Raw genomic sequence first — 15,311 nt, 5'->3', positions numbered from 1 at the left:
GGGATAGTTTTACTCGTGTCGACGACCCAGGGACGTTAACTGAGCAAGATTTTTCGTTTATTGCTTACCTGCTAGACTAGGTAGAATTACATTTATTGTATAAAAAAACGTATTTTTTTTTGTACTCTAGTGATTAATAACATCCACTAAGTTCAACACAAATCCTTAACAGTGATACTGTAGTAACCCTGAACATCCATTTGCATTCGTCGTGCGGTGAATTTTTTTATCGAAGAAAAAGAAAGTGGAAGAAGGTATTACAAAGAAAGAAGGAAAATTGTAGCAAAGCGTGTCAAATTGCAAAATTTGCTTCCACAATTTTCTCGTGGAAAAAATGACATTTTATTTTGGAAGATTTTTTATTCGTTGATTCTTAGAATAACAAAAATAATTGACAAATCTATTCTACACTTAATTACAGGAGAAAAGATGAAGGCTGAGGGGGCAACGATGAAGTTAGAAAAGTCCAGCAGCTTGTTTGAGCCTCTGTCGTCGCCATTCGGGCAGTTTGTCAAATTCATCGGGATTCATTTTGAAAGTGGCAACAAAATCATCGTAAGTCAGATGAATTTCTTTCCTGGATACGTCGACCCCAGGGGGCAAGTTTTCCGGCTCATTTTTGAGGATTCTCAGCGGATATTTGAGGTGGGAATCGAAATTAGAGATTTTGGCTTTCATTTGAGGAAGCAAATTGTCGTGGTTTCGTTGGTCGTCGAAGGATCGTCTGAAGGCCTCGAACGAACGATAATCTCGCAAGTTGTTGTGATTCCAGTTCTCGAAGAGGCCGATAAAGGTCGGGGGCTCGTGGGACTGTTTTATCACAGAAATTTCCGTGTTTCGATCGCGTCCCGCCGGGTGACCGTACAGAAATTTCGTACCGGCATCCACGCACTCCCGGTACGTTTTCATCGACGAATTTTTTCCCAGCCAAATCCAAACGACTCGTCCAGCGTCCAGAATCCACGAGGATTCTGGCAACAAACTGCTCTGCGTAAATCCCAGTATTTCCTCCCCGTTGAACGTCCCATCCGTTACTCGACACTCGTACAAATGCCTCTGCGATTCCTCCTCATCCTCTTTCGACTCTGTGCCGTAATTACCGCGACCTGAAACCCATTTTCGATACTTTTCAGCATTTTTGTTGCACGGAATCGTCGAAATTTCATTTTCAAAATTTTTCGAGTCTTCTTAACACTCAAAGCATCTTCGAACACCAAGAACTGACGAATCGAACGATTTTCGTATTTCCCCCCAATTTCTGAGCTCCGAACAAACACTTTTTCGTTACTTCAATTCTAATAATACTTTAAAAAATAAAATAACAAAGAATACATATATTTTTAACAATTACCACCGATTTGTTGCCAAAAGTCATCGTGTTCCTTGCCCTCGGCGACGAGAGGAGCGGTGCTTGGAGCCAGTCGTCTCGAGGCCTCTCTCGCATCTCCGGTGCTTCTTCCCCCGCACCAAACGTAGGGGGACGTAGAGAAGAGGATGAAAACACCACCGGAATCGAGGCTGCTCGATCTCAGGGGACGTTCCAAGGCCTTGGAGGTGTAGGGGGTCGAGCCGAAAACTCGAACGAGATATTTCTTCGGTGCTGAAGAAATATTTTTCCCTATTTATTAAAGCTTTTCAATGGGCAAAGATTTTCGTATCTGGAAGTTAAAACAGTCAGGAAAAGGGCATTTTTTCCTCGAGAAAATTACGAATGGGGACTGAGCTTACGAAAGTCTTGATGCTGTCCGGCAAGAATCCTCAACTTTCCGCCGTAGATTTGCAACAAATGAGGTGGCTCCCTGCCCTGCGAAGCTTTCACGAGCTGTGCATCGGTTTCTTCGGCAAGCCGACAGGCTGCTTCCAGAGCTGTCTCTCTGTCGATCCCAGAAGAATGAGCTCCCTCCCAGCAGTAGATCTGTCAACACATTCGAACACCGAAGTTACAACGGTCGTTCTAAATACTGAAATCAAACTGCTTTCAATTAGAAGCTTTCAATTGTCTCAAGATTTTCTCAAATAACTATCAAAACTCCCAAAATTTCTTCATCACAAACTCCAAAAAAATCTCTCATTTTAGTTTATTTCAAAGAAGAAATCATCCGATTAGAACAAAAAGTATTTCTCCTCAAAAGCGCCCAAAAGATTTAGAGACAGAAACGTTGCCCAAAAAAAACAACCCCCAAGGAGAGCGACTCTCGAGGGAAGAAATGGCTTCGCAAGTGTCTCTTCTCCGAGACATTCAAAGAATTTCAACAAACTCGAGCGCTTGCTTCCTGGGGCAGGCTTCAATAAATAACCAAATCGTAAAACGGTCGAAAATTTACTCGAAAATATATATTTCTATGTCAAAAGTTCATATCTTCGAATTCAAAATGGAGAGCAATTGTTTTATAAATAGACCAGAATTATGGAGCAGCGAAAAGTCGAAAGTGAATTTTTCGAGCCTATAAAAATTGGCTATGCGGAATAGCGATGGCTCGATGTAACCGTGCTTCAGATTTTTAACATTTTAAGCTCTAGTCGAGTTCATCTGTCTCCGTATATTATCCTTCGAAGTTTATAAACTCGAGATTTCAACTGTTCGAAATTTGAGTAATACTCAAATTTCTCAAATTACTCGAGTATACTTCTTAAAATAACTCCTGTACTGCATGCTAGTCAAATGAGTGGCTAAATTTTCAAAACGCTTTTAGAAACCAAGTTCAACGTACCGATTAAATTTATTGTTAGTAAATATGTATTCAAGCATATCCAATTAACGTGAAAAAATATTAAAAATGATAGTTTTGCAAAACTATCACCTGATAGATGCAAATTTCCATGATGGCACATTTTCACAAGTATTTTTCAAAGAATCATTTGTATTTTTTAACCGATTTTATTGCACCAAGTTTCATTTTGTTCCTCAACCGATCCTCTACGAATTCACCACGTAGATTTTCCTTTAAACTCACTCCTTCAGAAATTATGAATGAAAAAGTTTTTTTTCACTTAATGAACAACTAGCTGCAACAGTGAAACGATCAAGTTAAAAAAACAACTACACGGTGAATTCATAGAGGACCAGTTGACGAACAAAATGAGACTTGTTGCAATAAAATCGATGAAAAAAGGCAGATAATTCTTTGAAAAATACCAGTGAAAATGTGTCAGCGTGGAAATTTGCATTTATCAGTTGATGCTTTTGCAAAACAAGCGTTTTTAATAATTTTACATCTTAATGAGATATACTGTAATACAAATCCACTAAGAATACATTTAATCGGTACGTTAAACTTCCTCTAAAAGCGTTTTTAAAATTTAGCACTCATTTGACTAGCATGCAGTACAGAAGTTACCTTAAATCTTAGGATTTAAGGAGTTTCGGTACAGAAGTCTAAATATTAAGAAAAATATCTTCAACATCAAGTGCGAAAAAACAAAATTTTCAAAATTTTCTTCTACTTAGTTATCGAGTAATTACGCATATATGGAAACGCTATGCTTGTACACGTGAACTTTAGTGATCAACGATTACTCGATAACTGTGTAGAAGAAAAATCATAAAAAATGTGTATTGTCAAATTTGGCACTAAAGAATATATGTTGACGAAATTTTATAAAATTCTGAACTTTTTGAAATTTTTTATGTTCTTAGCACGATGGTTTATAGGACGGCAACATTGTATCGCCTGGACCAAAACTCCTTATAATCTCGATCTTGATCCAAGGAAGAAAAGGCTCGATAAAAAGGAGCGTGTCAGGTCAATCGAACGAGGAAAAACTTGGATGGCTTCTCGAGGGCACTCACGACGGTTCTTCTTCGTCTGCCCTGTCCGTATTTGTAGCACATGACGTAGCAGACCCCTGCGTAGTAAATGCCACGATCCTCGGTCTCGAGAAGGCCATTTTTGGGGCAGATTCTCCAGAGAGTTTTGTCGCCACTGCCGTCGTCGAGCAACTGGCATTCGGCGGCCATTCTGGGTCTCTCGGTCATGTAGTCAGGCTCGAAGTTAGCGGGGAGGGTGAGTGGTCGGTTTCTCGTGGTGTCCCAGAGCTTGATGAGTGTTTTCATCTCGCTGGGTTCCTCTCCTTCGAGTGCCCTGGCGACTGGCACGCCGGGAGAGTATCCTTTTTTCTTGACGAAGCCTCTGGCGTTCCTGACCGCTTCGAGCTGCTCCCGGGCGTCGACTTGGCGGCCGACCCACGCCCAGACCCCGGCTTCCCCGCGGTCCAGGAGGTACACGGAATCGGAGGTCAAATCTCGTCGAAATATCGGTCCGGATTTAATCTCCGCGACTTTGTACTTCCCCGAGTGTTCGCAGCACTTGTACAGCTTTATTGGACTGGGGAATATTTCTACTTTACCGACCTCCGGCAAGACGGACCTCGAGCCGGGCTCCAGGTAGGACTCGAAGAGCTTTCGGTCCTCTTTCCCGATCGTTTTCTCGTAACCGTCCTCGACCACGACCACCCGGTAGTTGTTGTTCTCCCTCCGCGATTCCACGACCGTCGCCCCGTGCCGTTTGTGCAATTCGCTCGAGGACGATCCCAGCCAAAGAAACAACACTCCCCCCGCCTTCGTGTCCAGCAGGATGACGTCGCGGGACGCGAAGTTGCTCCACTCGACGCCCTCCAGCTCCGTCAGCACCGGGAACGACAGCCCCGTCACCCGGTGCAGCGTGCAACTCGGGCTCTCAAAATGGTTTCTCTCGACGACGAATTCGCGCCGGAAGTACGACGACAAACGGGCCGTTTCCCGACCCTCCGACTCTCGCGACAATACGCTCGCGGACACCTGCGAATCCAACTCCGCTGCTCGCAGCGCAGCGCCACCGGAAATGGTCGAGTCGCACGACGAGCCGATCCAAAAGTGAATCGCCCGGACGGAGTTGTTCGGCTTGACTTCCTTCACCTTCAATGCACGTTTCACAAATTTTCAGACCTTTCATTTTTCTACTTGGCGACAGGGTGGGATCGTGATTTGGAAAGTCCAAAATTTCGTACAACTTTTTTTTATTCGTTACCGTTTTCATGAATTTTACGATTTCGTGCTCTTTTTTATAACTCCAAATTCCTCAAAATTATTCATAATCAAAGTTTGGAAAATTTTTCAATCGCGTTAGAACCCTCGGACGAGAAACTTTTTTCATTATTTTCATGATTTTTTCGTTGCTACGGTGAAAAGCGACTGAACTTTCAGACGCTCGGAGAGCGGAAGAGTGATTGGCGCAATAAAATTACCGGTACACCAGGATACGGAAGCGGCCCGTCTTTCGAAGACACGGCGTAGATTATGTAAGCCGATTCGGACAGAAAAATGCCCATTTTGTTTCTGGGCACGCTGACGGCTCGGAGTCCCTGAAAAAATAAGTCCGATTTTTTCGAAATTATAAAATCAAACAATAAAAAAATATGTTTTCATGAAAATTTATATTATACAAATTGCAACAAAAGTGACTCGCCATATTTTTTATTATCACAAAAGTGTGGTTGGGTTTTCGTAAAAATTTCGAAAAAGTATTGAAAAACTTTGAACCCTTTTTTTTCATCAATTTTTGCTTTCTTTTTCGTATCATTGAACAAAAAAAAAGAAAAAAAAATCAATATTTCGCATAAATTTAAATTTGATGAAAAATAAATTGAAATAATGACGTTCCAATTGAGCAAATATTACCTCGATTTTCCATACGAGAAAGGCAGTTCGGTTTCTAGGCACGCTTCTGAAGACATCGCTGCCAGAGTCATCGGAGCACGAGCTTCTATCGTCCTGGAAAAAAGGGGTCGAGAAGCGAGTCATAAAGAGGCAAAAAATCGGGCTCATAAATCCCGAGTGGATTAATGGTCAGTGCCGGTCTCGATAATGGCGATAAAGACCGCAAAACAGCCGTTATTTAAGAAAAGATAAAGCGCGGACTCTCCGGTCCGCGCGCGTGAGCACGCGAGGCAGCAATTCTTCTCTTCACCTTTCCCAAGATTTCGAAGATCATCTCGGTGTCCGGCGAGATATCGCTAGCCGAGGGATCCGTCGAGCTCCAAAAAATCCCCAGTTCGCTGACAACGCAGTCACGAAAAAAAAAAAATAAAAAAAAATAAAAAAAAAATTTCTCTTTAAAAGCCAAAACAAAAATCTAACACTGTCAAAAATATGAAAAACACTCGAAAAGTCCGACTTAGCCTGAAATTCAAAAAATCCCATCCAATTCTCGAAATCACTTGCCCAGGAAACAAAAAAATACGAGAAACCTCGTACCACCACAAAAAACACGACAAAAGTGGTCGTGAAATTGAAAAAATATTAAAAAAACACGTGAAAATTGGGAATAAAAAGATCGACGGAAACCCGAGTCCTTCGTCACGTCCGACGTCCGTGGTTACCCGCTGAAAACTAGCTCACGAGAAAACCGGGAGAGTCGAAGCATAATACGATCTCTCACGAGGACTTAATCGCACCGCAACACACACACACACACAGAGAACCGATATCTGTGTATGCAAGCGCGCATATGTGTCATCGGGACAGGTAGAGCACACACGAGCGTGTGTGCACTCGACACAAAGGCACGGAGTACAGAAAAATATATCCTTACGTATATGAATATGGATGAGCGCCTGGATTTTTATCTATGAAAATATAAAATGCGATAAAAAGTAGAGTGTACTGTTATACGCGCGTGCAGGTGAGTCTGGAACTATTTTACGAACCTGAAGATTCTCTATGCACGGAAGTAGCGATCTCGCTTTTAATTATTGAGAGAGAGAAAAAAAAACAAGAGGCAAAATGAGAGAGAAGAGAAAGAATAGGAGTTCGTAGTGATTGATACAATCGCGGGTAGGTGCGAGTGAAAATTTGTCCTGGATAGTTGGAGATCGTAAACGCTTTTACCAAACGAAACTCCAGCAGCACTATTCTCGAGAGAGATTTGAACGAGTGCACACAAAAATGCTGGATGACGCGTTGAAGCTTGCAACGTTGGAGCCCAACGAAATGATGTGAAAAAGTTCTCCAAGAATTTCACAAATTCTACTATTTTGTTCCCTACCGAATTTGCAATTCGTAGTTATTCAATCTACACCAATGATTTCGTGCGGGGTGAAAAATTGGTCAATTGCAAATGTGTTTTATCGTTAAATTCGTTGGAGTCCAGCGTTGCAAATTTCAGAGTCGTAATGCTGGAGCGATGACAAAGAGCAAGGAAAAATGTGTCTACTCTGGCGATAGAACGTAAGATGATAAAATAATGGAAGTTGTCACAGAAACATTGGATAGATAATAAAGAGAGAAGATATGCGACGAAAGAAAAAAGCCGAGGAAATATTTGGCAAGCACGTCGGAAATGAAGAAACTTATTGTGTGAAAATTTAATAAATGTTATAAACACCGATGCTGACGAAATGAAAAAGTGATTTATCACTTTTCCATCAACACCGATACGAGGACGAACGATAAAAAACAAAGGTAGGAACGATCTAAGCAAGTGAAAAATCAAAACTCACTCAAACACCTTGAAATAAACAAAAAATGATGTTAAAATTTAGAAATAATACTGAAGCCAGCATTTCGTTGGCAGGAAGCAACAAGAAAAATAATAAAAAGAGAAAGAAACATTTCAGCGCAGTTTTGACGAGAATGGCAAGCCAAAAAGAAACGTTACCCTTTTAGAAAATCCCATTATTCGTAGCCTCAATGAAAGCTCGATATTTCCAGGCTCATTTGGATTTCGGGTTGTTCGTGAAATTTCAGTGCACACATGTGAAGCGACGCGATTACTGTGCGAAGACGCGAAGAAAGCACCGTGTAGAGCAGGAGAGACGAGCGAGCGCACGCTACAGCCCGGCTAACTGTTCACTGCCGACTGACACGTATTATATTTTCCAAAGTGTATTAAAACGAAAAAAAAAACAAAGCAAAACAGAAGGAAAGAGAAAGAAAGCATAGCTGCGAGGCCGCCGCAGCAGAAGAGCAAAAGGCTCGTCCGGAAGTGGGCCCGGAACTCCGTTCGGCCACCCGTGACCAACGGGCTCGCCTCATAAACACACACTCACACACGTGCCAACGAAACACGAAGCCTCCTCTCTTCTTTCTCTCCTGACGAGACACACTCTACATGCGGGCTGTAAAAAAAGAAAACAGAAACAAAACACAAGCGCGTTATCTAACGCACCTGCTGCTCCTGCTGTCGCTCGCTCCTCTCTCTACACACGCTCCAATGACAAAGAAATATAATGGAAAAGCGAAAAGCGAAACACACCATCGCTGCTCGACGTCCTGCAATGAGTTTAGACTTTTCGTGTGCTCGGGTGAAATTTCATCGTTTAAATAGGCCACAGATTTTGTTCACGACGTTTCTTTTTTCTGTATTGAAAGCAGGCAATCACGATGCTCAAAGATTTTTATATTTAGCTTTATTTGTGGCTTCGATTGATTCTTGTCAATTGGATTTTTCTTCGGTTTTCTTCGTTCCTAGTCAATTTTACTTGACAGTTGGCTTTGACTTTTTTTCATACATTTTTTTCCTCGGCCTGAAACGTTGTTCGAATTTTTTCAGGATTTTTTTTAGTAGTCAAACAATTATGCACGATTTTTCGTAATCGAATTTGTTTGAATATGAAAAAATGGTTAAATCGAGGACTCTTCTTTGCAGTGTTTATTTTTTTGGGACGCTCCTCGTGTAAGTTTTCGTTTCGACGAGGGGGAATTATTGCTCGTGGGGTCAGTTCTAAGGTATCCTGAGAGGGTGGGTTTTTTAAGGGGCTCGTCAAACACGAAAGAACATCAAGATCAAGACGCGACGGAAGCGTAAGAATTCTGGAATGGTTTCTCGTTTTTTGGCTCATTTATGATTTCGTGGTAAAGTAGGAAATGCTGGAGACAGGATTTCTCGAAAAAGTTTCGTAAAGATGAATTTTACACAAATGTATGAATTGAGCTCGATTAAAAACAAAAAATATGATAAATTGTTGATTCGAACTCAAATAAAAAAGTATCGCGAGAGATCGAGTTCCCAATGTCACGTAGTTCGATGACAGTTCATCGAGTTGGACGGACGGATTTGAAAAACGGAAGAGGAGAAAAAATCAGTTTTGTAAAAATTGTATTTTTTGCTGGTTCTTTTCTTTCTCGAAAATTGACGATGATTAAAATCTGATGGATTGGCGGAATCGGGACACCGACTACACGAGCGGTAAACCAATTTTTTTCCTTTTACAACGATTATGAGCGGATTTGAAATAAGTTGAAAAAAATTAAAACACAACAAAACGTGAATAAAAAGTTTGATAAACGAAAATATTTCTCGGTGGAGTGAAATAATTTTGTACTTTTCTCCTCAGTCGACGATTTGCAACTCGAAGACAGCAAAAATCTATTGGCAAAATCTCGAAGTGACGCGAGTATTTTTAACCTCGGAGGCTGCGATGTATGCACCGAAGAAACGGAGGTGAAAATTATATTTTTTAATATTCCATTTTCTCTCGATTATTTTAATTGCGAATTATTTCATAAAAATGTGGAGATTGTACGAATTTTCGAAAGATTTTTTGTTCCCAAAATACTAAAAGAAAATCTTTAAATTAAATCAAGGGTTTTGGCTGATTTTCCAGAAGCTTTGTGGAATTTTTTCCACGCTGTTTTGAATTTGTTCTCATGACGTCCTCGAATGTGATTTTTCATCGATTTACAAAACTTTAAATTCTAATTATTTTTATGATTTTTCGTCACAATTTTTTGTCCAGTCGCGAAATTTAGAAACTCTGATTCAAAGGAATTTTCAAAATTTTTCATAATTTCAAGTTTTTTTGAAAAAATTTTCAAATTTTTCGTCAAATTCAAAGCATGTCACGATTTTTTACGATTTTCGATCACAGATCGATTACTGCGACTCGGACTCGAAGGACTTTGCATTAGCCTTCGATCGCCTGAGATTGGGAGTTTCAGATGACTCGAGGGACGCACCTTTGTCGAATTTCGGTGATCGTGGAACACAAACGTGTCCCTGTCCCGATTGCACAGAAAATAGTGAATGTCGAGAGATCAAAAGCAGAGAAATTTCTTCCATGAAACTCGTCGTCCAAGGGCCTGAAATTCTGAATTACCAAGTAAATTATTTTTCAATTAATTGAACAATCGATTTTGTATGGAATTAATTCGAATTTCGTCTACTAATGTTATGTCAAATATTCTTAAAAATTTTAAAAAGAGCAAAAAACATTGGGACAGTGGATTTTGAAATATTTGTGTCTCATTAACGTCCCATTTTCAAAAACTTGAAGAAAACGAAGTTCCTCGAAGAAAATTAATGTTTTTTGTTCCGTAGGGGTATCAATACACTCCGGACGACATAGCACGTTATTGGAAAAAAGATTCGCGCATGTGGTTATGGAAGTCAGTGCGATTGGCTCGAAGAAAAATGGCAGAGGCCGAGGCAAAGACGTTGCCGATCGATTGTGGTCTCAAAAAGGAGCAAAGCCACATTATGGAGTAGAAAAATTTTGATAAAAATAGCAAATAATTGTACAGCTCGACAGAGAGTTTAAAACTTTAGGAGGTTTTTTTGCATTTTTTGTTTTAAATTTAAAAAAATGAAATGAAGCGTCGACGCTCATTTATTTACAATATGACTTGATACATTTTATGCCTCCTTGTTTGTTCGTTTTTCCACATTTTCTATGAACGCAAATTGTGTTCATTTCCGAACGAAAAATTGAATCTGAAATGTTCGGCAATGGACGACGTTCATCCGCATGTTTCGACACTTTTGAGCTCGTGGCCAAGCTCGATATTTTCACCGACTTCGAAACGCCCGAAATCGAGAATTTCTGCCTGCGAATCGATCAACACTTGCTGCACCGTTAAACTCGGATCTAACAAATATTCTTGGTAAATCATCGCCGTCTCGTCGTCCGCATTTTGAGCTGGTATGTCTATTTCCGGCTGACCGATTTTCTGTGGGTTCATACCTGGAACGTCAAACACCATTTTTTCATTCGATCCCAACAGTTTTTGTAATGATTTTTGTACATCCTGTTGGAAATTTGTTTCGCCTCATTGCGATTTTCTAAAAACTTTTTGCTAAAATAGTCAACCGGAGAGTAAAAATGTAGAGAACTGATCTTTCGAAGAAAATATTCGAAAATAGAGTGAAGGACGGTTGAATAGATTTTTAAGAGCATAAAATTTCTTATAAACAGTTCTCGGTGACATTTTTCTTGGAAAATTAAGGACTAATCGGGAACGAGCTTCGTGAAATCTATTGTTGGACCTTCCTCTTAGTGTTTCGGTCCTAAATGTGAGTTTATGACCATTGTCGTTAGCCATAGTGTAAAATGTCTTTCACGTACTTACCGATAATATGTTGGCACAATTGAGTGCCGAGGAGATCATCTTTCGCAGATTTGTAAGCGAGAATAGCTCCGTATTTGCCAAAAGACATTGAAAGAGGGTTGGCAGGAGCAGGATGAGTGCAGCCAGCCAGTTTCACATCCGGATGAACTTTGATGCAGAGAGCTCTTCTTATGCCGATGTTTTCAGCAACGCTGCCGATAGTCAGTGCAGAATGGTCGGCCAGAGTTTTCCCATCGAGAGCAGGCAACATTTTAACAGTTTCTGAGTCCAGGAAAGATTTGTTGATTACTTGGTCGCCAGGAATTTCCATGGTTTTCTTCAAGACTGCTGCGATTACAGTTTCGGCTAGGCCTATAAATTGTTTATTTCGGGCGACAAAATCTGTTTCACAATTTATTTCAACCACTGCGCCATGATTTTTTTCTACCATCACAGCAACAAGACCTTGGGCCGTTGTTCTGCCTTGCAGTTTTTCAGCCTTGGACCAACCGAGAGCTTGGGCCTGTTCTTTCAGCCAGGATTCAGCCTGGGAAAGTAGAGAAGTGATACGATAAACTTTGTACCGAGTCAATGATAATTTTCGATGAATTGATAGTTTTTTCATGCAACGAATGTCTTACAACTTTATTGAAACATGGAAACTTTACAAAGATTGTGTGAAAATACCTGAATTTGGCTTACCTTTGCAAGATCATTGTTGTGAAGTTCCAACGCTTTTTTGCAGTTGGAAAAAGTGTAACCAGTCTTTTTCCGCAGTTTTGCGAGCAGGGATTTGCTCGAGGAGTACCAAAGCACATTGTTTGTGTGAAAGAAACGATGAAAACTTCGACAAATCATCTGAGAATCAAAAATCAATGATTTTTATACGATTTTTAGGAAACTACAATTTTTCAAATTACAAACCAAACTCCTTATTGTTTCAATCAGACAGTTTATACAAAGGAGGCATGAATAAATTTACTAGTCTTCACCAGAAACTAGACACTTTTTAAATGTTATTTCAATATTCATAATGTGATAAACACCATTCGAAATCTTCTTATTCAAATATTATTTCGTCACTTTCTTTGGACTTTTGAGGTTATGTGGAATGGAAATCGATTTTTTGAGATTGTGGTCACTCGGGATTTAAAAACATTGAATGAATCCCAAATTTTGATAACTTTCATTATTTAGTCATCATTTTTCTCTGAGGAAATTTATTATTTTCACTGATCCGAAATTATACACCATTAAAGATGTTTGAATAATTTCAATGTTGGAGGTTACGGTTCGTGAAAACACACGGCATAACTTCAAAAGACCGATCAGACCGATGTTCCACAAGCATATACTCAATTCCGGATGGAATAGAGAGTTTTTTGAAACATGTAAATAAATAAATATGAATTTCTTTGATAAATCGATCAATTACGTTGCCCTGGAAACTGGAGATTTGCACACGATATATCGCCGCGAACGAATTCTCTCTGCTGGCTCTTTCGTGTAAGCCGGTAGGAAACGAATTACGAAGACATGACGATATTTCAAAGATTTTGAAAAGCGATTGAAAGAGCGGTGTGGAAGTCGAAACTCGTGATTCAAGATTTGGTTAAAATTTCGAGACACGCGATGTGGTGGTGACGGGAAAAGGAGAAAAAAAGGAAGGCTGTGGCTGGCGCTCACCGTGACGCAATTCGTCTGCACTCTGTCCCAATAGAAGACAGAATAAGTGTCAAAAAATACGAATCGTTATAAAAAGTGTATAAAATAAGTAGAATGAGAGTAAATAATGAGAAAAAATCCGGAATTCAATCTCCTATTCTCTGAATAGAAAAATAAATCAATAAAATATTGAAAATGAGGAAAAGTAGTTCACAGAAAAATGGAAAAGTGACGAAGCCGGTAAAGAGACCATCAACGACGTTGACCTGCTCCGGTGCGGAGATGAAGATCGAGCCCCTTTTCTCACTTCCCGATAATTTGATGGATCCTTCAGTGTGTAAACGTTTTAAGCAAAAGCTCGACAGTTCAACGATCAAAAAGGCGAGGAACGAGGCTTTTCTGAAGAGTTCTTACACCGGTAAACGCTTGCGCAGGGAAGAATTTCGTAAATACGTTATCGGACTCGTAGTCAAACCGGAAGTGAGCGACGAGGAAGCAGCCAACGCAAGGGATTTGAATCGTTATTATTATTACATTAGAAACGGAATCGACACGATTCACGTGACGTCGATCGACGAGGATATCATCAGAAAAATTATTTCATTGATTCCCGATCATCTTTGCCAAAGATTTCAACTACTCGTTGAATCTTTACTAGAAGAAGTCAAGGATGATTTTATTTACAGTTTGAAAAAATCGATCGTTGAGTTCGTTCTAACCGACCCATTCGATCTTCAAGCTCGATACAAAGTTCGTTTTTTCCACACTTATCTTTTCCTTTTTTTTCTTCTTTTTATTTTTAAATGAAAATATAAACGCCTCTATACAGATTCATTCACGCAGGATTCCTCAACCCTTGAGAGATCCGAGGTGTCGAGAAAACGCTTCAAACAATCACAACTCAACTTGAGTGACAATCTTTATCTGCTGAATCCTTGCATGAGATTGACCTTGGAGCAATGGATTCGAGACTGGCGGTACGTACAAATTGAAAATCGTCATACCAGGAAAGATTGACGTTTTTTTAGAAAATTTGTTTTCAACTAAATCGATAAAAGTGAAAAAATTTCGTTTATTTTTTTTTATTTATTATTTTTTAAAATTTCATTTCTTTTAAATATGAATATTCACTTTATTCTTTGCAAATATTCATTTAATTTTCATTTTTTTCACATTTGTAAAGATTTATTGAAATTAACATTAGCGTATTTATTTTTGTATTCGATAATGATGAATATCTTTCGAAAAACATTTGTTGGCCGTAAAATTGGGGGAGTTATCGGTGGAAAAATATTGGAAAAATTGAAATTTTCGATGACAGGTCTTTCCGGCTGATCGATCTCGACGAGATAAGAGCCAGCGACGACAGTTGGGACTTGAACAATTTTCAAAACGCCCTTTCCGCTCACATTCGTGCGAAACGAGAAATTTTGAGGAACTCGTGGTTCGGAAATATACAAAATATATTTCTCGTGGTAACTGAATTCCGAAATATCGAATTTTGTAAAAATGTTTACATTGCTTTAAAAAATGGAGTTTTTTTTTTTTCTTAGAATAACAGGAAAAAGCTCGTGCCCAGTCCACTCCTGAAAAAACGATTCAAAAGATTCTTCGACTGCGCATGCGCCATGATGGAATCTCAGCTCCTGGCAATATGCAAATTCACCCTCGAAGATCTCATGGCATTTGTGCTCGATCGTTACCGGAATCGTGGTTTCAAGCTCAACGTAATCGTCAAATCAAAAGATCTCATTTACGAGCCACCCGTGAGGTATTTTTACCAAGTTTTGTCCAGCATCATCGATGCTCTGGTCAAAGCTGTTTCCGGTTTTGACAGACTCGAAACTCAACTTTATCTCGACTGGAATGGGCCTCGAGCTCTTTTGAAGGTAAAATCGTGTGAAATTCAAATTGCAAAAAATCACATTTCAAATCAATTTTTAAACCGATTTTTCTCGCCAGTTTAGTCTCGATCGTCGATTTTATAATCGCACCAGGTGCACGAGGCAGGAAATTTAACCCCCCAAAATCGTCAACTTATGTTTGAATTTTGAATTTCATTTTCACACGGATAATGAAATTCCAATTCTGGGACCAGTGCCTGGTTCGAGGGTTGAATAAAAATTGTTATTTTAATATAGCTGTCATCTCGAAAATATTAAATACAAGTACTTTTGCCTCCTGGCGAAAATCGCCATGAAATTCATAAAAATATTAATAATAATGATAAATTAAAAATTGAGGGAACCAAAGAAATCCCCGTTTTACTCGCTCTTAGCAAAAAATTTCAAAAACTATTTATTGAAAATAAAAAAAAGCTAATTATTCGAAAATTGATATAAAA

The 15,311-nt window shown here is 39.5% G+C and overlaps 3 protein-coding genes across 10 annotated transcripts; 1 reads left to right on the top strand and 2 right to left on the bottom strand.

Annotated features, from left to right (window-relative positions):
- Positions 1 to 340: 340 nt before the first annotated feature.
- Positions 341 to 7,766, bottom strand: qua (villin like protein quail). 3 transcript variants are annotated; one of them, XM_043431766.1, is made up of 7 exons: positions 7,635 to 7,766; positions 5,657 to 5,749; positions 5,224 to 5,340; positions 3,791 to 4,894; positions 1,729 to 1,915; positions 1,352 to 1,600; positions 341 to 1,106 (listed from the first exon to the last, which is right to left on the bottom strand). In XM_043431766.1, the coding sequence occupies exons 1-7, from the start codon at positions 7,650 to 7,652 to the stop codon at positions 457 to 459; spliced, it is 2,418 nt and encodes an 805-aa protein (XP_043287701.1). In that variant the 5' UTR covers positions 7,653 to 7,766; the 3' UTR covers positions 341 to 456. The 3 variants fall into 3 exon arrangements, with proteins under 3 accessions (XP_043287701.1, XP_043287700.1, XP_043287699.1); XM_043431765.1 differs by lacking the exon at positions 7,635 to 7,766 and adding an exon at positions 5,946 to 6,054; XM_043431764.1 differs by lacking the exon at positions 7,635 to 7,766 and having other exon boundaries at positions 5,657 to 5,911.
- LOC122417891 (uncharacterized) lies at positions 6,474 to 10,594 on the top strand. 2 transcript variants are annotated; one of them, XM_043431775.1, is made up of 5 exons: positions 6,474 to 7,438; positions 8,625 to 9,164; positions 9,313 to 9,419; positions 9,847 to 10,077; positions 10,296 to 10,594. In XM_043431775.1, exons 2-5 carry the CDS (start codon positions 9,128 to 9,130, stop codon positions 10,461 to 10,463), a joined length of 543 nt encoding a protein of 180 aa, XP_043287710.1. In that variant the 5' UTR covers positions 6,474 to 7,438; positions 8,625 to 9,127; the 3' UTR covers positions 10,464 to 10,594. The 2 variants fall into 2 exon arrangements, with proteins under 2 accessions (XP_043287710.1, XP_043287709.1); XM_043431774.1 differs by lacking the exon at positions 6,474 to 7,438 and having other exon boundaries at positions 8,072 to 9,164.
- On the bottom strand, positions 10,567 to 13,347 carry mEFTs (elongation factor Ts, mitochondrial). Of its 5 annotated transcripts, none has more exons than XM_043431769.1 (4): positions 13,218 to 13,347; positions 12,005 to 12,160; positions 11,324 to 11,849; positions 10,567 to 10,938 (listed from the first exon to the last, which is right to left on the bottom strand). In XM_043431769.1, the coding sequence occupies exons 1-4, from the start codon at positions 13,218 to 13,220 to the stop codon at positions 10,715 to 10,717; spliced, it is 909 nt and encodes a 302-aa protein (XP_043287704.1). In that variant the 5' UTR covers positions 13,221 to 13,347; the 3' UTR covers positions 10,567 to 10,714. The 5 variants fall into 5 exon arrangements, with proteins under 5 accessions (XP_043287704.1, XP_043287706.1, XP_043287705.1 ...); XM_043431771.1 differs by lacking the exon at positions 13,218 to 13,347 and adding an exon at positions 12,989 to 13,007; XM_043431770.1 differs by lacking the exon at positions 13,218 to 13,347 and adding an exon at positions 12,738 to 12,965.
- Between the last annotated feature and the right edge of the window lie 1,964 nt (positions 13,348 to 15,311).

The sequence above is a fragment of the Venturia canescens genome, chromosome 11 (genome assembly GCF_019457755.1).
Source record: "Venturia canescens isolate UGA chromosome 11, ASM1945775v1, whole genome shotgun sequence".
NCBI lineage: Eukaryota > Metazoa > Arthropoda > Insecta > Hymenoptera > Ichneumonidae > Venturia > Venturia canescens.
Note: the sequence above shows the minus strand (reverse complement) of the source record. Positions and strands in the feature narration are given on the sequence as shown.